This window comes from Pan paniscus, chromosome 16 (genome assembly GCF_029289425.2).
Source record: "Pan paniscus chromosome 16, NHGRI_mPanPan1-v2.0_pri, whole genome shotgun sequence".
Classification (NCBI taxonomy): Eukaryota; Metazoa; Chordata; class Mammalia; order Primates; family Hominidae; genus Pan; species Pan paniscus.
This window is the reverse complement of record NC_073265.2, coordinates 31227388-31250676: the sequence shown is the minus strand read 5'-3', so window position 1 is coordinate 31250676 and position 23289 is coordinate 31227388. Positions and strand designations below refer to the sequence as shown.

Below are 23289 nucleotides of genomic sequence, written 5' to 3'. Positions count from 1 at the left end.
AAGAGGCAGCCTCAACCCACATCCCCCAGGATCCTTGGAACAAGAGGCCTCAGAGATTAGTCCATGTCACCTGAGAACACTGACCTCAGAGTTCAGCCAGATGACAAGGTAGCTGCTTTGGGACCATCCATGAGAACTTACTAGGGGCTAATGAGTCAAAGGATAGAGTTCATATACCCCACCAATTATCAGAACCCCTACAAGCTTTGCCACATCACTCCCTGGAGTGTTAGATGTTCGATTCCCTAATCTGGATTTTCTAGCACCAAAGGGGCTGTCTTCAGTGCCCAGGGGCCCAGTGCTGGCCACATTCTATATCCTGGCAGGGGTCTTGCTTGCTCTTTCCCATCCATCCTTCCCCTCAGGTGAAACTAAATCCTTCCATACTTCACAGGTCTCTACCAAGCTTGTAAAAGAGGCAAAATTCTCTAGTAGGAAAGTGAGAACAGAAGGCCAAGAAGGCTTCAGGGAGTTGGAAAGGAGGGAATAGACACTTGCCTTCCTTAATTCGTTTCCCTACAAATGTCTGTCACGTCTGAGCAGGGACTTCTGGGCTGTCTCCCATCCCCCAGACCTACCTCCTTGCTAGGACAGAGGTCAGGCCCCTCGTTCTGGGAAGGGGTCAATGCAACCGTGGTAACCAGACTGGCATCCTTCCTTCTCCCCTAGAACGTGCTAGAGTTGAGTGTCTGTGATGAAGACACAGTGACACCAGATGACCATCTCCTGACAGTTCTCTATGACCTCACCAAGCTCTGTTTCCGAAAGAAAACCCACGTGAAGTTTCCACTCAACCCGCAGGTGGGTGCAGGGTCCAGGCCCTCAGACTCCGGCTTCATGATAACCTCATAGCTGCTGCTGGTTCCCACAAAGCCATTCCCCAGGGTCTTCTCTGTGTACACAGTCAAGTCGAGAAAAGATGGTGCTGCTGGTTTAAATCCCAGCACTGTCACTCACTATGTGATGCCGTAAAAATAACTCCCTAAGTTTCTGTTTCCTCATCTACAAAATGGTGATCATAATACCTACCACACAAGGTTGCTGTGGGACTTAAATGAGAAACCGTAATTCAGGCAACTAGCAGTGTTCACAGAACACAATGCAGAGGTAGTAAGTCTTGGTTCCCTTCCCTCCTTTTCTTCCCTCAGAGTCCTGTTGCTGGGATGGCCCCAGGAACAGAGGACAGATGAGGGTAAAGGTGGGCAAATCTGCAGATCAGAGACAGTCAGAGCTGGAGCCCCCAGGATGCTGTCAATTCAATCATTCTGCCAGCACTTGAGTGCCTGTGAGGGGCCGGCACCGTTCTAGGCACTGGGTCCCCTTGGGAACTAGCATCCCTGCCCTCACCTAGCTTACATTCTGGTGGGGAAAGTAAGGCGCAGTGAGGCCCTGGCTTGCCTCCAGTACACAGCAAGAGGTGTGAGGGACTCAGTGAAGGAAGGAGTGGGCTTTCTGAAGGCATATCTCAGCGCTCCCTTGCCACAGGCACTGAGTCCCTTGGGAAGGCAGGAGAGCGGTGGGAAGCCAGGGAAGTGACAGAAAGGAGATGCTCTCGGGCAGAGGAATGCACATGCTGGGGCTGGGGGTCAGCTCCACACCCTGACCTCCCCTGGGCTGTCAGTGATGCTCCTGATGTCAAAGACTTGGGGACAGAGATTGGCAGAGGAGACCACAAGCACACTCCATGGCAGCAGGCAGCTGTGGGGGAAGGACGGAGGCAGGTCCACAGCGGCTCCCAGGGTGGCAAAGGGTTCTGGTCAGCAGAGATGTGCACACGCCACTCACAGCCGCCTTCCCTCCCTCCCCTACCAGGGCATGGAAGAGCTGGAGGTGGAGTTCTTGCTGGAGGAGAGGTGAGTAGGCCCAGGCCCCGGGGCCCACCAAGGTCCTGGCCATCAAGTAGCTTCTGGGAACGAGCATTTCAGAGGCAGGTCGGCCTTTTCGCTGCCTCACCCTCTTCCAGTCTCACTCCTGGCACTAACCCTGACTCTTCACTGTGCATCAGAATCACCCAGGAGCTTCTCCATAGTGTAGGAGCCTGGGCCCCACTGCACTTACCCAGTTCTCCTGCCCTCAGCATTGCTTTAAAGATCTAGTACTCTGGCCAAATAGCCTGCCTCAGGCCCCCTGCATTCCCAAGGGTGGCTTCTGGGAAGAGTTCCTGCCACCATGGCGATGGGGGCTTTGTTGAGGCCCAGCTGAGAAAGAGGTCAGAGCCCAGGGGTCTCTTCCTTGACCAGAACTGTTAGAACAAACACCCCAACCCTGGCCGCAAGCAGCCAACTCTGCAGCCAACTCTGGAACCACGTCAATGGGAGGCTCAGGCCCACCTTGCAGGGTTCTTTCCAATCTTCTTTCTTGCCTGCCTGCCTGCCTTCCTTTCTCCCTTCCTCCCTTCCTCTCTCCCTTTCTCCCTCCTTCTTTCCTCCCTTCCTCCCTTCCTCCCTCCCTCCCTCCCTCCCTTCCTCCCTTGTTCTCCCTTGTTCTCCCTTTCTCCCTCTCTCCCTCTCTCTTTCTTTCCCTTTCTTTCCTTTCTTTCCTTTTCTTTCCTTCTTTCTTTCTTTCTTTTGTCTCACTCTGTCATCCAGGCTAGAGTACAGTGGTGCGATCTCAGCTCACTGCAACCTCCACCTCCTGGATTCAAGCGATTCTCCTCCCTCAGCCTCCCGAGTAGCTGTGATTACAAGAACACACCACCATGCTAGGCTAATTCTTGTATTTTTAGTAGAGATGGGGTTTCATCATGTTGGTCTCGAACTCCTGACCTTAGGTGATCCACCTGCCTCGGCCTCCCAAAGTGCTGGGATTACAGGCATGAGCCACCGCGCCCAGCCCAACTCATTTTCAATTAGGTAAACGATCCAGGATCCTGGAGACATGACTGTGCTGAGGACTCAGAGAGCTGGAGGTCTGGAAGGAGAGAACAAAGAGGGAAGGTAGGAAGGAAAGGAAGGAAAGGAAGAAAGAAAGAAAGGCAACCCCCGCCTCAGGCCAGGCAGAGTGCCCTGTAACTGGGCAGCTTGTTCCTCACTCCTCCCTCTTCTTCACCTGGCAGGGCTGAGCCGCCTATGCTTGTGATGAGCGTGGGAACAGAAGGAGGATGACAGGTGGGAGACAGGACAAGAGGGCTCCTCAACTGCCACTTGGAGAATCCTCTGCCTAGGGGATCTTCAAACTATGTGAGGGAACTTACTTCCCATCAACAGCTGATTGGCAAATTAAAATCAACTTTATTTACTTAACATTGAAGAAAATCGAAGCTCTCCCCTCCAATTCTTGATTTGACAGAATTTTTAGAGGGCGGGGAAAACTCCTGGGCTGAATTAGAAAGTGGCTTGCAAAATGAAACATGTCATGCTTGGTAATAAGAGTTGATCTGGTGAAACCCCGTCTCTACTAAAATACAAAAAATTAGTTGGGCATGGCAGCATGCACCTGTCATCCCAGCTACTCAGGAGGCTGAGGCAGGAGAATCACTTGAACCCAGGAGGTGGAGGTTGCAGTGAGCCCAGACCGTGCCATTGCACTCCAGCCTGGGCAACAGAGCGAGACTCCTTCTCAACAACAACAATAAAGTTGATCTGGAGACACAGTCACCTTGGGCGTAATTTTGACAAGGGATGCTGTGGACTCTGCCAGGCTAATTGAAACCTTGGAGGCTTATGTTCTCAAATTTATAACACAAGAGCATTTAACATTCACCCTCTCGGCTGGGTCAGACTGTTAAATGCATAAGTTAGATAAAGCACAGAATGGAGAATGGATCATTTTTACTACCAAAACTGTTTATGTCGGCTCTAGCCGGCAGGTTGCAGCCATTTCTTACAACCTATTTATTCTTCTAACCCCATGCATTTGCATCTGGTTAGACATAAAAAACAGTTATCCTTTAAAAAAAATAGAACTCTCCTACTCTTTTAACCTATAAATCTATTTTTTTCCTGGACATTCTGTTTCAAATGTATGCCAGTTTCCTCCCTGACAACCTATAAGGCTAAGGTTTCCGAAGCTAGTATTTTTTATGAGAACAAAGAAGGCTCTGATATTTTGTTATTGACCCTATTTATTCCCTTTGTCGCCATTAGAAGAAACCAGTCAAGAATGCTAGAATTGACCAGGAGTTCTCCTTTTGTTTTTCAGTCCCTCTCCACCTGAGACCCTCGTCACCAATGGCGTGCTGGTGGTAATTATCTTCCTGGGTTCCTGTAGCTCCAGAGGCCACGGCTGGCTGCTGCTCTCAGGGGAACAGGACCAAGGGAGAAAACACTGGGCCCAGCTTGGTCTCTGTCCTATCCTGACCTCTGCAGGAGTTAGACTAAACGAGGCCAGCCAAATGGGGCACAGGCAGCACTGGGGCACGATCTGGGGCTTCTGTACAGAGGGAGGAGGTAGCTGGGACATCACGATGGCCGAGCACTTCATATCCCAAAAGTGACCCTTCCCCTTAAGAGCCTCCCCAATAAAACAACCCACTAAGTGCAGCCTCCTCTCAGACTCAGTCTTGGTCCTGTACCCCACAACCCCAGTAATTCTACAAGCACAGTTTACCTTTTTTTTTTTTTTTTTTGAGACAAGGTCTCACTCTGTCGCCCAGGCTGGAGTGCAGTGCTGCGATCTCGGATCACTGCAACCTCTGCCTCCCGTGCTCAAGCACACCACCACCCCCAGCTATTATTTTGTATTTTGTAGAGACGGGGTTTCAACATGTTGCCCAGGCTGGTTTCAAACTCCTGAGCTCAAGCGATCTGCCAGCCTCAGCCTCCCAAAGTGCTGGGATTACAGGTGTGAGCTACCGTGCCTGGCCTACAAGCACAATTTCTGTATTAAAAATTGTTTCATAGCCAGTCATGGTGGCTCATGCCTATAATCCCAGCACTTTGGGAGGCCGAGGTCGGGGGATCACTTGAGCCCGGGAGTTCAAAACAAGTCTGGGCAACATAGTGAAACTCCATCCCTACAAAAAAATACAAAAATTAGCCAGGCATGGTAGCATGTGTCTGTAGTCCCAGCTACTCAGGAGGCTGAGGTGGGAGGATCGCTTGAGCCCAGGAGGTCAAGGCTGCAGTGAGCTGTGATTATGACACTGCACTCCAGCCTGGGTGACAGAGTGAGACCCTGTGCCAAAAACAAAAATTCATATTTCAGCTGTTGGTACAGCTATTTTAATTAAATGCATCCAGTGCCTCAGGGTTCAAGGAGACCTCTCCCTCAAAAAGAAGAGTCTTTGGGAATGTGTGGCAAAGGAGTATGATCTGCTTCAGCATCTTGACAAGGCTATTTTGTCGGAAGCCCTCACTTTGAAAGCCCAGAGCTGAACATTCCCTCAGGTCAGATTCCCGACCTGCAGCTGAGGACCTGACCCCCAGTAAACTGTGACCGTGGGTCCTAGACATCCTGGGACAGCTTCATGGTCAAGTATCCTATCTCTGAGTGAGATGGCATGCCTTGATTGGGTTCAGAAAATGTGGTCAACACACTCTGCATTCCCCAGCATCAGCCCAGTCAGACCAATGCTGAATGTATCCTCTGGTCCCTCGTCTCCCTTCAGCCTGGAAGAGCAAGGAGGTGGCTGGTGCTCAGACACTCTGTGACCCTCCTTTGTTTTTTACAGTCTCGACAAGTCTCCTGCATGGAGGTTCATGCACAATCCAGGAGGCGGAGGAAGAGGGAGAAAAGTGAGCTGTTTTGCCTTTTCTGCCTACTGAGGGACAAGGGGGAGCTGCTTCCAAATCCCATCAGCATCAGACGCCACCTAGTCCAGGGCTTCCCTGGGCTCAGGGGGACCAAAAGCTCGGCTGAAACCCCTCAGAATCATCTCACCCCCAGGGGTCATGAGCCCCTGGCCTCCCATCCTGCTCTGTAAAGGGCGTGTTCGCCCAAGCACCCACATAACCTTGGAGTATCTCAGGTCTGGGGTCCCAGTGCTGCCCCCTCTATCCATGCTTGTCTGTGCTGTGCCATGCCAGGACCTCAGATTGCCTGGGTCAGTGAGGTGGTCAGCACCCGAAGCCCAGGGCCCCTCTAACTATGCCCCTTCCTCTAGGCAGACCACAGCTCACAGAGGGTCCTAGCACTTTATAGCTGGCAGAGACCTAAGAGATCCATGAATACCATACCCCTACCCTACTCCCCACCCTACTCCCCACCCCACCCCATGTTGCCCATGCAAGGCTACCAGACATGAGGGAGGGAGGGAAGACCGAAGAGGCGTCTACATCAAAAGCGACAGTGTGCTGAGGGTCTGCCTCCTCTACAGTGGGCAGGTTACTTTGGGGCATCTTCTGGCAAAGCTGAGCCAAGGACTGGTCCTGAGGACCTTCTCAGCATCTCAAAGGGTTTTCTGGGGACTATGTTTGTCTGCATCCTCATAAACCTCATTAAAATGCAGGTTCCTGGGCCCTGCCCTACCCTATAGATTGAGAATCTCTGAGGAATTTGAACTGGTGCCCCAGGTGATTCTAAACTCCTCCTGGATACCTCCAAATAGGTTTTTTGCTGGACCAAGTTGCGGGTGGGTAGTGAGAGGCTCCCGGGGTCTCACCCTCTTGTCCTCTCTCCCAGTGAAGGACCTCCTGGTGATGGTGAACGAATCCTTTGAGAACACCCAGCGTGTCCGGCCCTGCTTGGAACCCTGCTGCCCAACTTCTGCCTGCTTCCAAACTGCTGCCTGCTTCCACTACCCCAAGTACTTCCAGTCCCAGGTGCACGTGGAAGTGCCCAAGAGTCATTGGAGCTGTGGGGTACAAGGCGGCTGACACTGGGGGAGGTGTGGGGGACTGGGGCAGGTGGGGGGTGCCAGAGGAGCTCCCCAGCCCCTCTCACAGAACCCACCCATCCCTCCAGCTTTGCTGCTGCTCTCGCAAGAATGGCCCCATCAGCCAGCCCCTCGACTGCCTTTCCGATGGTCAGGTGATGACCCTGCCTGTGGTGAGTGCCTGAGTCTGGGAAGGGCCCCTGACTTACTTCCCCTGGAGCTCCTGTGGTAGGGAGGTGGGGAGAGCCTGGGGAGGTACAAGAGAGAATGTGACTCGTGAGGGTCTCTCTCAGGCAGGATGGAGGAGTCTTGTGGGGCAGGAGACTGATGAGCTACAGTGTGGTCCAAAGAGTGTATGGAGGCTGAGTTGAAGATGGTGGGGAGATTGTGTCCAGAAGAGAGAGGCAGGGATGGAGCGCCTGTGTGTGCACGTGTGTGCTGAGTGGGGTCTGGGTGGACAGTGTGGATCTGGGATCACTTGGCTCTGAATTGTCACCTCTGACAAGCTTTTCATCTTTCCCTCCCCAGGGTGAGAGTTATGAATTACACATGAAGTCTACACCCTGGTATAGTACCCACATTCTGTCCGTGCCTCTCACTTATTCATAGCAGTGGGTGTGCAGTGGTATCTCACTGTGGTTTTGATTTGCATTTCCCCTATGGCTAATGATGTTGAACATCTTTCCATGGGCTGGCTGGCATATCATCTTCTTTGGAGACATTTCTATTAGATCCTTTGCCCACTTTTTATGTGGGTTATTTGTGTTTTTTTATTGTTAAGTTGTAAGAGTGCTTTACATATGCCAGATACAAATCCCTTGTCAGATATATGATTTGCAAATATTTCCTCTTATTCTATGGCTTATCTTTTCACATTCTTGTTGGTGTCCTTTGAAGCACAAAGGACTTTACTTTTGATGAAATTTGTTTTTTTATCTTGTCACTTGTGCTTTTGGTGTCATATCTAAGAAACCAGAAATCATTGCCTAATCCAATGTCCTGAAATTTTTATTTTATTTTATTTTATTTTGAAATGGAGTCTCACTGTCGCCCAGGCTGGAGTGCAGTGGTGTGATCTCAGCTCACTGCAACCTCTGCCTCCTGGGTTAAGCGATTCTCCTGCCTCAGCCTCCCCAGTAGCTGGGATTACAGATGCACACCTCTACACCTGGCTAATTTTTGTATTTTCAGTAGAGACGGGGTTTCACCGTATTGGCCAGCTGGTCTCGAACTCCTGACCTCAAGTGATCCACCCTCCTCGGCTTCCCAAAGTGCTGGGATTACAAGCGTGCGCCACCGCGCCCGACCAAAGTCCTGAAAATATATTCCCATGTTTTTTTCTAAGACTTGTTTAGTTTTAGCTCTCACATTTAGGTCTATGATCAATTTTTAGGTAATCAATCTACATGGTGTAAAAGAGGGGCTCAACCTCGTTCTTTGGCATGTGGATATCCAGATGTCTCAGCACCATCTGCTGAAAACAACATCATTTTCAGAAATCTTGATTGTCAGAAATCAAGTGGCCATGATTTCTATTGACAGTTTGATTAGCTATTTGCCCTTGGAAAAGCTCTTTGCCCTTACTGAGTCTCTGTTTTCCTCATCTGTACATTGGGAGAATAACAAGGATCCTGTGCATCACTGGGTTGCTCTGAGGATCCAGCTAGACAGCACGTGTGAAGTACTCAGTAATCCATCTGGCAAGTGGGATGCTCAGCAAACGTCAGCTAATGTTATTGTTATTATTGTTGTTGTATTATTATTATTCATTCCCTGTTGAGGCCAAAGAAAGAATTATTTTCTAACAGCCATGTCTGCAGCCCTGTGCTGGACAAAGAGGAGACATGATGGAAATCTCCTAGGCCCAGGCTTCAAGGAGATGTGGCTTTGTTAGTGAGCCAAGGCTCAGTTGGAAATGGTCAAGGTACATTCATCTGGAGTCACTGGGGAGCTGGGCCTCAGAGGATGCACAGGCTGGAGGTGGGCAAAGGAAGACACTTCTGGTGAAGGCAGGGGCCTGTGCCAAGACCCGGAAACAGGACTGCTTCTGGGAGCTCTGGGACCTGACCCAGAAGTTTCGAGGGTAGTTTGAGGTGAGCTTGGAAAGATCAGGCAGGGTCTTGGATGCCAGGCCAGGAGCCTGGACTTGTTTGGGGCAGGGATGTGATTAAAAAAAAAAAAAGAGGACAAGCATTGGGCATGTCACAGAGGTGCCTGCCCCACCTGCCTGCAGACTATGAGGTGACACAATGAGATCAGGAATGGGATGGTTTTTGTCAATTGCACACACACACAGGATAATTGTTATTCTAGGAGCAGGAAGAGCTCATTGAATAACGTGAGCTCCATAGGAACAGGGAGTTTGTTTACCTAGCACAGAAGAGTCCATACCGTGGGGCCTTGTTCAGAGGGATTTGGCAAAATGATCTCAGCGCCTTTTGTCACCCATGCCTGGCCCTGGGCTAGAGAAGCCACCTGGGGGAAGATTTTCTGGACTTTCCAGATCTGGCCGAGGAGACAGAGGACTCAAAGCGTCCCTAACACAGTGCCAACAGTTATCTTTTGTTGAGTACCAGCTCGCATTGTGCCAGCTAAGGCTTTGGGGGCTTTGCATTTGTTATCTCTTTAAGTGCTGAAGACAGTGCTGAGAGTTCAGCACGATTCGCCCCACTTTACAGATGGGAAAGTGGAGACCCAAGGTCACAGAAGTGGTCGCTGGCAGAAGTAGGCTTTGAGCCTAGGTCCAATGGACCCTAAAGCTGTGTCTACTCCAGGGAGGTAGAGGCTGCAGGCCCAATACAGGGTCCTCTCTCCCTCCAGCCCTGAGACACTGGACGTGCGGCTGGGCTTCAGCCTGTGCCCAGCAGAGCTGGAGTTTCTGCAGAAGCGGAAGGTTGTGGTGGCCAAGGCCCTGAAGCAGGTGCTGCAGCTGGAGGAAGACCTGCAGGAGGATGAGGTGGGTAATCAGGGATGTGGCCAGCCTGGGCCCAGCTGGTCCTTCCAGCACCATGCCCTCCCAGCCAACCCAGGCCCTGCCCTACCCCAGGCGCCACCTCCATGGATGCTTTTACTGCTGAGGTACAGGCGCCCTGGTGAGAGCTGTGCTGGAAGTGATTCTGTTTTATATTCACAAGCGAAGGGGAGAGCAAAATGGAGAGAGAAAGGACAGAGCCCCAGCGCCTCCTCCCAAGCACTAAGAATTCCTGCTGTGGCTAAAGGAGCCTTACTCAGGGATAAAATGCCCTCCTCACCCCAGCCAGGAAAACATTTTAAGCTGTACCACCTCCTGCACCCCACACCTCCACCCAAAAGGCCTTAGGTCCTTCTTTCCTCAATTGTCTCTCCTCTCAAATCCGCACAGGTAAACACACTCCCAGAAATAACAGCGCTAGGGAGCTGGAGAGAAGCAACTTGCACTCCTAGGGCCAGGCCGCCCCTTCTTCCCACGGGAGCAGACGGTGGGCCTCTGTCACAGCCCTCTGTTGCCTCCCTTGTGTGGACCAAGGCCCACACTCGCCTGGGCAGCAGGCAAGCCCTCCAAGCGCCTGCTTTCTGAGGCTGACCCTAGGTGAGGACAGAGACCTGGCGGGTGCCTGAGGAGGACTTGTAATAGTAATAGCACTTTAGCCAATGGAAGGTTCTTACAGCCCCCATTCAAAGGAAAACAGACAGAGTGAGTCTTGACAAAGAGCCCCTTCCTCCCTCCTTTTTTTTTTTTTTTTTTTTTTTTTTTTTTCTTGAGACAGGGTCTTGCTCTGTCACCCAGGCTGGAGTGCAGTGGCACCATCACAGCTCACTGCAGCCTCCACCTCCCAGGCTCAAGCAATCCTCTTACTTCGGCCTCCCAAGTAGCTGGGACTCCAGGAACGAGCCACAATGCCTGGCTAATTTTTGCATTTTTTTGTAGAGATGGGGTTTCTACATGTTGCCCAGGCTGGTCTTGAACTCCTGGGCTTAAGCAATCTGCCCACCTCGGCCCGCCAAAGTGCTGGGATTACAAGTGTGAGCCATTGTACCTGGCCCTATCTTTAGGGAAACATTCCAGGGGCCTCTTAAACCTCTGTTGACCCAGAGCTGGCAACCCTGCTCCTTCCCACATCGCCAGTCCATTGACTCTTGGCCTTGCCAGTACAGTACCTGCTGAGCAGGCACCATGTGCCAGGCCTGGTGCCTTCCCTCAGATCCAGCTACAGAAGATGTTGGTTTGTCCCATTGAGGGATCGCACATTAGTAGGGTTCTTGAACAAGCTGCCCACCACCCTCGGACCCCAGTTTTATCACCTGTTAACTGAGGGCTGGACTAACAGTGCTAAGAACTCTGCTAGCCACAGCTTTCTGTGATTTACCAAGCCTGTGTTAGGCTTCAGAGTCCTTCACTGACACCAACTTCTGGGTGTAGAGCTGAGGTCTATCTCTAGACCCACTGCTCTGTGGAAAGGCAGGTGTCAGGTGGCTCAATGCCGCACTCCCTGCCCTCTGTAGCCAGCTCTGCCTCCTCCATTGTTCTTTCAAAGTTGCCATCATTCTAAGTCTTCTCCCAAGCTTTGCTTCTGGAGCCTTCCCCAACCGCCTGCCTCTGTGTAACCCCAGGTGCCGCTGATAGCCATCATGGCCACTGGGGGTGGAACAAGATCCATGACCTCCATGTATGGCCACCTGCTGGGGCTGCAGAAGCTGAACCTCCTGGACTGTGCCAGCTACATCACTGGTCTATCAGGGGCCACCTGGTAAGGAGACATGAGCCACTGTCTGTGGAGCCCAGGGCAAGCCACGAACAGGCTGGCCTGGGGTCTCAGGTGAAGCTCCTCCCCGCCACCCAAAGACAAAGTGACTCCTGAAGCCTGGGAAGTGCCCCACATGCAGTGGTGTGGCCTTGGGCACGCAGCTTGACTCCTTGGAGGCTCGGCTTGTGTATCTGCACAGTGCGGATAACAGTAGCTCTGACCTCATGCGGTGGGTGTAAGATGCTCTCCCGCTACTAAGTATGCCAGAGACACTGTATGCCCTGGCCTTTCCTGGTGTTACTGTTTCCCTGGGGCTGTGGTATGGACCCAGGAACATGACCCCATACTGCTGGGGACATGCAACGGGCAGGGCCCTGCAGCTGAGCTCCCTCCTTCTCACCCTCTGCTGGTGAGCAGGTCCAGGGGCTGAGCACTGGGTTCCCCCACAGGGAGGCCAGGGTGAGGTCAGCTTACCCACAGAAGGCACAGTGCCTGCGGCCCACTGTACTTTTAGGGGCCCACAAAAATAGGTTAATTTCTTTTAAAATCAGGATCATTTCATTAACAAACTTATAGGTTGAAGAAAATGTTTTAATAAATAATATGAATACATTTGTCTTTATACAACAGTCATGAAATATAAATTTTAATATTTTTTATGTGGCCAGCATGAAATATAAATTTTAATATTTTTTATGTGGCCAGGTATGGTGGCTCACATCTGTAATCCCAGCACTTTGGGAGGCAGAGGCAGAAGGCTTGCTTGAGGCCAGGAGCTCAAGACCAGGCTGGGCCACATAGGGAGGACTTGTCTTTAAAAAAAACAAAAATAAAAAACATATAAACATTTTTTGTGGGGCCCATCAAAATCCTGCTGTGGCCCTGGTTCAGGGTGGCCTATCAAGCAGGGCCGTGTCCTGTCTGTGACTGGTGGGCCTGTGAGCCCTGAGGTCCCTTGCTGTGCCTTGTATACTGGAGGAGCTCTGGGTAGCCCCCATGTGAGCAAATGGATGTGAATGGGCCTTGGAAAGCCAAGGGCTCCTGTGCCACACACCCCCCGGGGGGCAGAGGCGCCAGCCCAGGTGAGACAGAAGGAGACGTTTGCCTCTTGCTAAGCACTAGAGTCACTGCTTCCTATGGCTCATCTTGTTTCTTCCTCACAAAAAACTATGAGGGAGGCATTGTCATTATTTTTCAGCTGGAGAAACAGAGTAATTTGCCAGGGACACTCAGTTAATGAGCAGTGGAGTAGAATTTGAACCTAGTCCCGGGCCCACATCCTTAACCTCCATGCTAAATGGCTGCCCCCGGTAGTAGGTTAAGAAGGTAACTTGCTTCCAGCAGGTTGAGGGGCACCTGCGTCCTCCCGGACTACTATGCGATAGACAGATAGCAGGAGGAACTCAGGCCCAGCCGGCGTGGGATGGGTGGGGTCCCCTGGCCTGGGGAAAGCACAAGTCGTATTCTTTTAAAAACTCATTTGCAATGGCTTCTGGAAGCTTTTTTAAAGTATAAAATGAATGGGTGAAGCTTATGGAGAGCAGGGTGCTTTTTGTTGAAAAGTCTCCTGACCACCTCCCACCTTCCCAAAAACAAGTCCTGTGAGGGAGGAGGCCCCTGTTTCCTTAAATGTGCAGCCGCAGACTAGCTGCACTGCCAGGGAGGTCATTCTCAGGCGCAGAATGAAAAGGGCCCTTTCCTGTCCTGACACAGAAAAGCTGGATCCAGGCCAAGAAGAGGCAGACTGAGCTAGTGGGATCACCTCTTTGTTTTGCTCCCCCCGACAACCAACATGTAAGTTAAGAAGAGAAAGGGAAATAAATCCTCAGTCAACATCAGAATTATAGGAATTAACATGGCAGAGTAGAAACAGCCAGGACCTGTAATCAGTCAAGCCTGGGTTTAAATGTGGGCCTCAGCATTTGTTCTGTGCCATGCACTGTTCTAGCTACCCCACATCACCTTAACTCATGTAATCTTCACCAGAACTCTGTGAAGCAGGTACAATTATTGTAATTCTCCCCATTCCACAGACAGGAAAACTGAAGGGAACGGTGATTAAGTAGCTTGCCCAAGATCACACAGCTAGTGAGCGACAGAGCCTGGCTTGATCCAGAAAGATCTGGATCCAGAATCTTCATCTTAACCACTGTTATGCCTGGCACACAGTGGGCATTTGAGAACTGGTAGCACTTGTGATTATGAGTAATAATGTTCACCTCCCCTGCTCCTCACTGTCTGCCAGGCCTCTGCCTCACCCCTACTCTCCAGGTTCCCCTCCTGGCAGGTTAGGGTTCTCAATGGCCTGCCCACCTTCCCTCCTGCCCGGGTCCAGGACTCATCAGACAGGGGCCGGGTCAGCCCTATCAGCTGTACCTGTCTCTCTCCAGGACCATGGCTACCTTGTACCGTGACCCTGACTGGTCCTCCAAAAACTTGGAGCCTGCTATCTTTGAGGCTCGGAGACATGTGGTAAAGGACAAGCTACCCTCCCTGTTCCCAGACCAGCTCCGCAAATTCCAGGAGGAGCTCCGGCAGCGCAGCCAGGAAGGCTACAGGGTCACCTTTACAGACTTCTGGGGCCTGCTGATAGAGACCTGCCTGGGGGACGAGGTAGGTGCTCGGCTTCTCCTGGGCCCCACCCTGCCCTGGCTGATGCCTGGCTCTCTTTCTTCCTCAGGGGAGTCAGGACTTCCATTGCACACAGGGGATTAGGTTAGACCTGCGGGAGTATCCTTGGGCTGGAAGACCGATAAGGTGTCGGACTCTATGACGGAGGAAGGTGGTGGGATTGTCTCCCGTGTACCCTTTAGAGGATGACTGAGACCCTCGTGTTGGAGGCAAACCTGCCTAGGGCAGCACGTCCTCTGAGAGCCACGCCAAGACACCTGTGAGGGAAAAACGGGGAGGAAGCCGGGGAAGACTGGAGAGCAGTGACGCCGTGAAGCGAGTCTGACCCTAGGGGTGGGGAGAGGAAGAAAGGTCAGGCGGCAGCATCCCAGACCACCGTGTGGTCTGCAAGGCCCTTGGAGGGTCCTCCAGCCAAAGCTGGCTGTCACAGGAGTCCCGCGTCTCCCAGAACGGGCCAGCCTCAGTATCCCTGCCCCACTCAGTCACAGGAAGTGTAGCCTCAGCACAGACTCAGCTGTGGATTTCAGAGCACAGCAGCTGGGGTCCTCAGTCAATAACACTCTCTACAGTTGGAGGTCTGCAGGGCCCGTTCTCATGGCCACCAGTGGGCCCAATGAGGTTCCTTCCTATTCTGAGATCCAGTGATCTGACTAATACGTGCCCAAGAAGAGGACCAGCCTGTGTTGGGTGGCTGCTGCTGTGAGAGCTGCGACCCAGCACAGGGTGGTCCTTTTCCTGGACACATGGCACAGCACAGGGATCTCCAAGGGGTGTTGCGATCCTGGACATCAGGGTGGGCTCAGCTGACATCTGTGCCCTTTAGGTTGCACAAGCCGAGATGAACAACTTTTGTTGTTGCCTGGCTCCAAAGGAGAGCTTCCCACCTCTGTCCAGGCCCACGGTTCCCTGCTCCACTCCAAAGGTGTCCGGGGAGTTCTGAATTCAAATCAGAACTTGCCAGAAAGTCATTGCAGCAATTATTTTTTATAATAGTAGGTTCCATCTTCCAGAAAGCCAGACAGTTTGAGCACCTGAGAATGACCGGACCCTCATCTTCAATCTTCCCTCATTCCTCCAATTAAATTACTTGAGTACCTCCTGCATGCCAGGAACTGTGCTGGCAAATGGGGATTCAGAAAGGAATCGGACATGGCTTCCAACCCCAGGTCCTCGCCACTTCTGATGGATCCCACCCACCCTGCCCCTGTGATAACCCCCCACTTAACCTGTCCTCCCTATGAAGCAGAGCAGGCAGAGGCCAAGGGCATCGGCCTTGGGATTCAGTCAGGATGGGTTTGAAATTCAGGCCCTGCTCTTTACTATTCCTTAAGTGGGAATTACATCAATAAGTGCTAGTTAACATTTTCAACAATATTGTAACAATCATGAGTGCCGCATATGATGAGGAGGAAGCACCGAGTCTTCCGACATCAGGAGTCTCAGCATTCTGGGGGGTTTGGTGGGAAGGAGCTGGGTTCCCAGGAAAGCAAGGGCAGGGTTGTTGTTGAGAGGCCTCTGCTCTTGCGCTCTGGCCAGGACAGGAGCCCCTTTCCCTTGGGCCACCTTGACAATGAATGTGGACTGGCTCTTCCCTGAGCCTGCAGCTTTACTTCCAGGACAGTGGGCTCTGTGATGCCCAGATCTCTGGGCCCAGTTATGACCCTGTTTTCTTTCAAAGGAGACCCACATGTCATTGGGCATATACATGTGTTTGCCATTCCACACGGGTTCTGTAGCCTTTGCACACTTGGGTGACCAGGGTTGATCACCCAGGAGTCAGCTGCTTGGCCTGGGGTCAGAGCCTGGGCCTCTAAGACCTTGATTCTGCCTCGTTTGCAGTGGCTGATTCACTTTGGGAGGTGGACTGTGGCCCGGGCTGATCTGAAAGGCTCCCCACTCTGGGGATTAGAGTGACCTCAGCCACCATCTAGTGTTCAAGTCCTAAGTCTTTTGTTAAAAAAAAAAAAAAAAAAAAAAAAAAAGAAGGGAAGAGGAGGGGAGGGAGGGAGGGGAGGGCAGGGGAGTGGAGGAAGGGAAACTTCTTTTCCCCCAACTTTTTACCCCTCAATTGAGGGAGCTCAACATGCCAAGCTGATTTTTTTTAAAAATGGAGATGCTAAACATGGAGCTGCTCCAGTTCTAGCAGAGGGAAGACGATGGGGCAGAAGAGGGGCAGTGCTAACCTCTCCCACCCCTTCCTCTTTATCTGCTGACCCCTAAGACCAAGACCCTGGGACTCTGAGAGACTCCTAAACTGCGGATCCAGTCCCGGCCCCTGTCTGGTGGTGGGCAGCCCGAGGGGGTGGTGCCTATGCCATTGGTGCCCTTTCAGAGTGATTTGACTGGTGTCAGCTGGGGCCGATACAGCAGCCCGGTGAGCTCAGGAGCCAGGAAGTGGCTGCGGGGGTCCAGATTGTCTTCTCATTCTGCACTGCCTCCCTCACCCTCTGGGCTGCTGCTTCTCTTTAACCATTTTGTTTCCCCACAGAGAAATGAATGCAAACTGTCAGATCAGCGTGCTGCTTTGAGCTGCGGCCAGAACCCCCTGCCCATCTACCTCACCATCAATGTCAAGGATGATGTAAGCAACCAGGACTTCAGAGGTAACACCAGTGGCTGGTGATTTACAAGTGGGGTGGAGGGGGGGACTTCTCGGTGGGCAAAAGCACCCAGCACCTCCAGGTCCCCCAATCCCACTCATCTTTGTCAACCTCTACATCCAGACTGTGCACACAGCTGGAGAAATCACCTTTGCTACCCCAATCTGCCCTGCTGCATGGGTGAGGCCGGCAGGCACTGTCTGCAGCTTCCCTGGGCATGTGTTTAATGACACTGGGGAAGACAAAGGTTGTGAAAGGAAGATATTTCTACGCTGCCCAGAGAGAGAGAGACTCGAGAGAGCTGCCCTGCTTCAGGGTCAGTTTTTGTCCCATTCAACAGGCTCTGAGGTGCAAATGAGCCATCCTCCTTGCAAAGCATGGCAAAGCTGACCCTTGCTACACCAGCAGAAGCTGGCCAAGGGTGCCCCCATGTGTCCTTTGGGGGAACTGCGGCCTCCCTGTCCCAGGCTTTCCAAGGCCTGAGCCAGTGGCTGCAGGCAGGAGGGGGGCCCGGCTGTGTGGACGGCTCCCGGGCCTGAGACTGACCCCCGTCCTGCTGCTTCATGTGCAGAGTGGTTCGAGTTCTCCCCCTACGAGGTGGGCCTCCAGAAGTATGGGGCCTTCATCCCCTCCGAGCTCTTCGGCTCCGAGTTCTTCATGGGGCGGCTGGTGAAGAGGATCCCGGAGTCTCGAATCTGCTACATGCTAGGTGACTGCCTTGCAACTGGCGGAATGACAGGGGGCTGCTGCCCAGTGCTGGGCCATCCTGCTGGGCCACCCTGGGTTGGCCCCTGATTATGTGACACTCGGGGCACTTGCCAGCATTGCCTCATCCTAGGAGAGGTCCCAAGTCACTGGGGACCAGAGTTGGTCTGGGGGCTCTCCCAATTTCCTGGTCTCCAGCAGTCTCCCTGCAGCCTGCTCAGCACCACACTGGGAACAGCAGACTCAGACGGAAGCTTCTGTAACTCCCACCCACTCCCATCTAGCTTCAGCCAGCAGTGTGCCTGCTTCCAGGGGCCAACCCAGACCTGGGACCCGAGGGTCCAGGGAGACCGCAGGGTAAGGGGCAGGGTCACCAGGGAAGCCTAGCCCAGCCTCCCACCCTAAGCGCCTCGGTTCTTCATGAGCTGGGCCCACCAAATGCAGGACCCACTCGAGTTCTTCCCTTCAGAGTCTTAGCTGCGCCCGTCAAAGGGCTTCTTCAGAAACAGACCCACATTCACAGCCCCAACACGCCCTTATTTAAATTAGTTGTCTGTGCCTTCCCCTTCTGTCTATCCCAAACCAACCCATCCTGCAAGATCCAACTCAGTCCCATCACTTCTTCCCCCAGAAGCCCCCAGCCCACGGTGGCCTCTCCTTCCCCTGAACACCTATGCTGATGAGCATATGGTTTAGAAAACTGTGGGCAAAACACGTGGGCTTGAACTCTGAACTCTGGCTTCTCACTCACTAGCTGTGTAAAGTTGGCCAAATTGCCTCACCTGTCGAAGCCTCCATCTTCTCCTTAGTTAATTAGGCTTAAGAGTAAAACCCACCTTATAGAGATTCCAAATGGGTCAATGTCTAACGCCTACATTTAAAAATCATAATAACAAATAGCATTTGCATTTATTGAGTGCTCGCCATGTGCCAGGTGCTGCCCTAAATGCTTTAGATGTATTCACTGACAGCAGCTGGACTTAAACTCAAAGCCTGCACTTGCCAGCATTAAATCCCTGCTGGGGCTGTGCCTTATACACCTTTACGTCTCCCAGCACTGAGGGGAGGGAAGAGAAGAGCTGAGAGCTGAGCCCCTCAGTCACTGTGTTGAGCTGCACTGGGAAGGGGAGAAGGACATGGAAGTCTGAAGTCTGTCCCGCCTGTGGAGCAGCCTGGCTTGCGTGGGGTGGGGGGGTGGGGGGAGTGGGGAATCAAATGTCAGTGTGAGGCCTGGGGCTGCGGGGTGGAGCTGCTCACGCTGGCCCTGGCTCCCAGGCCTGTGGAGCAGCATCTTCTCCCTGAACCTGCTGGATGCCTGGAACCTGTCACACACCTCGGAGGAGTTTTTCCACAGGTGGACAAGGGAGAAAGTGCAGGACATCGGTGGGTGACCCCGGCTTTCCCTCATGGCTGGGTGATGGGTGACCCCGGCTTTCCCTCATGGCTGGGTGATGGGTGACCCCCGGCTTTCCCTCATGGCTGGGTGATGGGGGGCGGCCCCTGGCTTTCCCTCATGGCTGGGTGATGGGGGGCGGGGTGTGGACCACAAACCGAGGATGAGGCCCCCTGCCACATGTTTCCGCATCGTCACCTATGGCCTAAGACGTGGGAGGGCAGCTGGGGCTACAGTGTCTTCCCTGCCTGGAGGGGAGGGTGACTGTAGGCGAGTGACACTAGCGCCAAGGCCCGGAGGCAAGGCTCCCAGCACCCAGGAGAAGTGAGGAGAGTAGGGTCTATAGCAGTCACAGGTCACTCTTTGAAACTCCCTGTCCTCTCCAGGACGCTTCTTAGCTGTCTCGCTCCCCCTCCCTCTCTACTACCTCTCTGCTTACTCCATGTCTCTCACCTGAATCCTCCTAACCCCAGTGCCAGGACCTTGAGAGCCCAGCAAGGAAGGTATGAGCTGCTTTTACAGTGCTCACCCCTGGGTGCCAGGCAACCATGTGGGGCTTCGCGTAGGCAATCTGGAGACTCCACCTCTCATGACCTGCCCTTCATCCCTCCCTCCCCTGCAGAAGATGAGCCGATCCTGCCTGAAATCCCCAAATGTGATGCTAACATCCTGGAGACCACGGTAGTGATCCCAGGGTCGTGGCTGTCCAATTCTTTCCGAGAAATCCTTACCCATCGGTCCTTCGTGTCTGAGTTTCACAACTTCCTGTCTGGGCTGCAGCTGCACACCAACTACCTCCAGAATGGCCAGTTCTCTAGGTGGAAAGGTAACCCTACCTGGCTACTCCTTGAGGCCTGCCTCCATATGGAGGAGGAAGATGTGGATGTCAAGGCTGCCATGGAGAAAGAATAAGAAAACTTCTCTGGCTATGTTCACTGGGCCAGGCACCTCTCTCCCCATGGTGTTTTCCACATTTGGTGGTGTCGTCTTGAACACTGTATGGGTCTGGCTGCAGGGAGTGGTGTGGGTACTTAACTCACTGCATCTGTACAGTAATTCTATACAGAATCTGTACAACAGTCCTAGCAGGTAGAAGTTGGCCCCATGTTACAGGTGGGGAAACAGGGGGTCTTACTTTCTGCAGTTGTGTTCTGGGGATGCCCTTTAATGTGAGTGGTGCCAGGCACAGTGGCTCATACCTGTAACACCAGCACTTTGGGAGGCCGAGGCTGGAGAATCTCTTGAGTCCAGGAGTTTGAGACCAGCCTGGGCAATATGGTGAGACCCCATCTCTTAAAAAAAATTGTTTTTAATTAGCTGGGCATGGTGATGATCACCTGTATTCCCAGCTACTTGGGGGCTGAGATAGAAGGATCATTTGAGCCCAGGAGGTCAAGGCTGCAATGAGCCATGATCACGCCACTGCACTCCAGCCTGGGCAATAGAGCAAGACCCTGTCTCAAAAAAAAAAAAAAAATGTGAGTGGTGCCCGCTTGGAACTGGGCAGGGATGGCCCAGCTCAGGAACCCCCAAGTGGTAAGCAGCAGAGCCAGGCCTTAAACTGTGGTCCTGCAGCATCAGCTCAGTGCCGCCTCCTCTGCTGCTGAGGCCCTAAGGCATTGACTTTCACCTTCTTAATATTTTAATTGGCCATGGCCTGCAAATGGCTGCTTCAGCCTGGCCTGTTAAGCCTCATCCTCACCATCTGGGGCCAATGGGACAGCTGACTCAGGGCCCAGGGTTTACACTATTTATGGGGTGGTCTTAAGCCCCTTATGCCCCACAAGTATCAATATCCCATAAAAGACTAGCTAAAAGCCCAAGATAACGCTGTTCTTCCTCAGCCACCCAGAGGGCACTGGAACTCAGTGGGCGTCCTGGTCAGGCTGAGGCGAAGGATGCTCCAGACAGGGCACTCCGTCCCCCCAGGTGCCTCTGTCCATTGGCTGTCAGGGCACCAGGTGTGTTGGTAACGGGAAGGCTTGGCTTTCAGACACAGTGCTAGATGGTTTCCCAAACCAGCTGACTGAGTCCGCGAACCACCTGTGCCTGCTGGACACTGCGTTCTTTGTCAACTCCAGCTACCCGCCCCTCCTCAGGCCAGAGCGAAAAGCCGACCTCATCATCCACCTCAACTACTGTGCTGGGTCCCAGACAAAGGCAAGTGCGCAGCCTCCCTCCTGAGCACGGGCTGCAGCCTCTCCTAAGATGGGCCCCGCAGTCAGTGGCCTCACTCGCTGTGAACTGGGAAGAGGCATGCTCTGGACAGCCCCCACAGAGCATCAGAGGAAGCCAAGCAGCAGTCATGATGGGAAGTCAGACGCCCAGAACTCACGGGCAGCCAGCTGGCTCTCACACCATGGTGCCCACGTTGACTTAGCAAATTCGAATTTTACTCTTGCCTTGGAGCATTTGCCATATTTGGCAATTCTTCAGCTACAAAAAATGAGTTTTAAAAAATAACCTTAGTAGAGCCCATTCCATTCAAGAGCTTGTAATATCCTATTTTCAAAATGATCACACTCTCCCTTCCCCCAGGGTATATGACCCTCCATGAATTACACTCAAGTGCTCTCAGGTGGGAGGGAAGCCTGGCGAGGAGAGGAGGGCACTTGTCAGAACCAGAAGTTTTTATTTTTTTAATTTACTTTGGAAAGTTCTATGTGTATACAGTTCTACCCTGAAGCCAGGTGAAGTGAAGTGTACACAGACCAACAGGGCAACAATGAAAACAATCTAAGTTTGTAAATGGGTAACAATGCACTTTCCTACGTGTGATCTTGTTTGGCCCTTACACCAGCTCTTGGAGGGAGACGGCACAACTGCTATCATTTCTCGTGTTATGGATGAGGAAACCAAGACACAGAGAGACTTGCTTAAGATCACACAGCTAGTGAGCGGAGGAACGAGGGGCAGAACTGAGGGGGTTCTGCCACTCTAAGGCAGTGCTCTTCCTGCGACATCATGCTTTTAGAGACGCCCTTGCAGAGTCTTTTCTAGCCCTGTACTACTGTCAGCTCCAAAGCCCATGCACATCCCACAGGGGCCTGGGCAGCTCTGGCTGTGTATAGCCTGGTTCCAGCCGCCCTTCCAGGCTACCCACCACATCCACCCAAGTCTGTGTTTGGATGCGAACACCATCGAAAGGGCTTTTGTCCATTTTACTTGGGGAAGCAGCTTGCAACTGGAGGTGCATCCACCTACTGCCTTGGGCCTTTTGTCCTGACCTGGCTTTAGTCTCAAAATACTATACACTGGCAAAGCAGTTGGGGAGCTGAGTTGTTAGCTGGGGAAATCAGGAAGCTGGGGCTAAGAACTCTGTGCTTCTTCTCCACTCCCACTCCTCCTAATGTTCAAACACGCCCTCTGTGCTGTTCCAGCCCCTGAAACAAACTTGTGAGTACTGCACTGTGCAGAACATCCCCTTCCCCAAATACGAGCTGCCAGATGAGAATGAAAATCTCAAGGAATGCTACCTGATGGAGAACCCCCAGGAACCCGATGCCCCCATCGTGACTTTCTTCCCACTCATCAATGACACTTTCCGAAAATACAAGGCACCAGGTGAGCTGCCTCTGTGCTCAGTTCCCAGCACCCGCTGCCCTTGGCCTGGGAATGCCTTTAGATCTGTAGAGTCTCTAAGGGCACTAACGGGGAAGCCTGGCTCAGCTCCAGCCTGAGCCAACCTTGGCTTCCACAAAGAAGGGCGCCTCCCATTCCCTCACCCCCATGGGCTGGTAGTGTCATCCCCCATTCTTTCAGTCATTCTACATTTTCTGACATTCAGCCATGTGCCCAGTACTGTGCTTGGTGCTAGGGCAATCCTCCAATGGGCAAGCCTGCACCACGCCCTGAGGAGCTTGCAGGTGTGCAGGTGCGTGTGTGAGGGTGTGCGTGTGTACAGGTTTTCATGCAGGTGTGTGTGTCCGTGAGTGCAGGTTGGTGGGCCTTGGGGAGAGATGTGGAAACAAGTCATTCCAACCTAACATGACAGAGTCTATAACAAGTCATCCTGCTGCCCGCAGGTGTAGAGCGAAGCCCTGAGGAGCTGGAGCAGGGCCAGGTGGACATTTATGGTCCCAAAACTCCCTATGCCACCAAGGAGCTGACATACACAGAGGCCACCTTTGACAAGCTGGTGAAACTCTCTGAGTATAACATCCTGAATAATAAGGACACTCTCCTCCAGGCTCTGCGGCTCGCAGTGGAGAAGAAGAAGCGCCTGAAGGGCCAGTGTCCCTCCTAGGCCCCAGGGAGCCTCCCTTGTTCTGTGTCAGCTTCTACCATCAGAGGTGCAGGACCCCTCAGGGCTGACCAGGTTACTACGCAGCCAGCTCTGCTCTCTGGCGATGGGTGTGAGCAGGTTGGCCTGGGCTTTCTAACAAAAAGTAAAAAATTTTAAAAAGTTGAGAAAGAAAGAGAGAGGAGCCCTGTTGGGGTTTTATACCCACTAGAGTTTCTTCAAGTGCTTCCCTATAGAGA

The 23289-nt window shown here is 52.6% G+C and overlaps 1 protein-coding gene across 1 annotated transcript in view; it reads left to right on the top strand.

Moving 5' to 3' along the window:
- PLA2G4E (phospholipase A2 group IVE) overlaps positions 1-23073 on the top strand; it is a 37286-nt gene extending 14213 nt beyond the window's left edge. Inside the window, exons 4-20 of the mRNA XM_034939536.3 lie at positions 670-801; positions 1813-1853; positions 4141-4183; positions 5612-5675; positions 6562-6740; positions 6844-6927; positions 7283-7320; positions 9575-9710; positions 11345-11481; positions 13869-14091; positions 16598-16712; positions 17281-17418; positions 18690-18797; positions 19430-19633; positions 20801-20967; positions 22188-22371; positions 22833-23073. Of these exons, the coding sequence (XP_034795427.1) occupies positions 670-801; positions 1813-1853; positions 4141-4183; positions 5612-5675; positions 6562-6740; positions 6844-6927; positions 7283-7320; positions 9575-9710; positions 11345-11481; positions 13869-14091; positions 16598-16712; positions 17281-17418; positions 18690-18797; positions 19430-19633; positions 20801-20967; positions 22188-22371; positions 22833-23053 (2214 nt within the window). The 3' untranslated portion in view covers positions 23054-23073. The remainder of the gene's footprint in view (positions 1-669; positions 802-1812; positions 1854-4140; positions 4184-5611; positions 5676-6561; positions 6741-6843; positions 6928-7282; positions 7321-9574; positions 9711-11344; positions 11482-13868; positions 14092-16597; positions 16713-17280; positions 17419-18689; positions 18798-19429; positions 19634-20800; positions 20968-22187; positions 22372-22832) is intronic.
- The last annotated feature ends 216 nt before the right edge of the window (positions 23074-23289 follow it).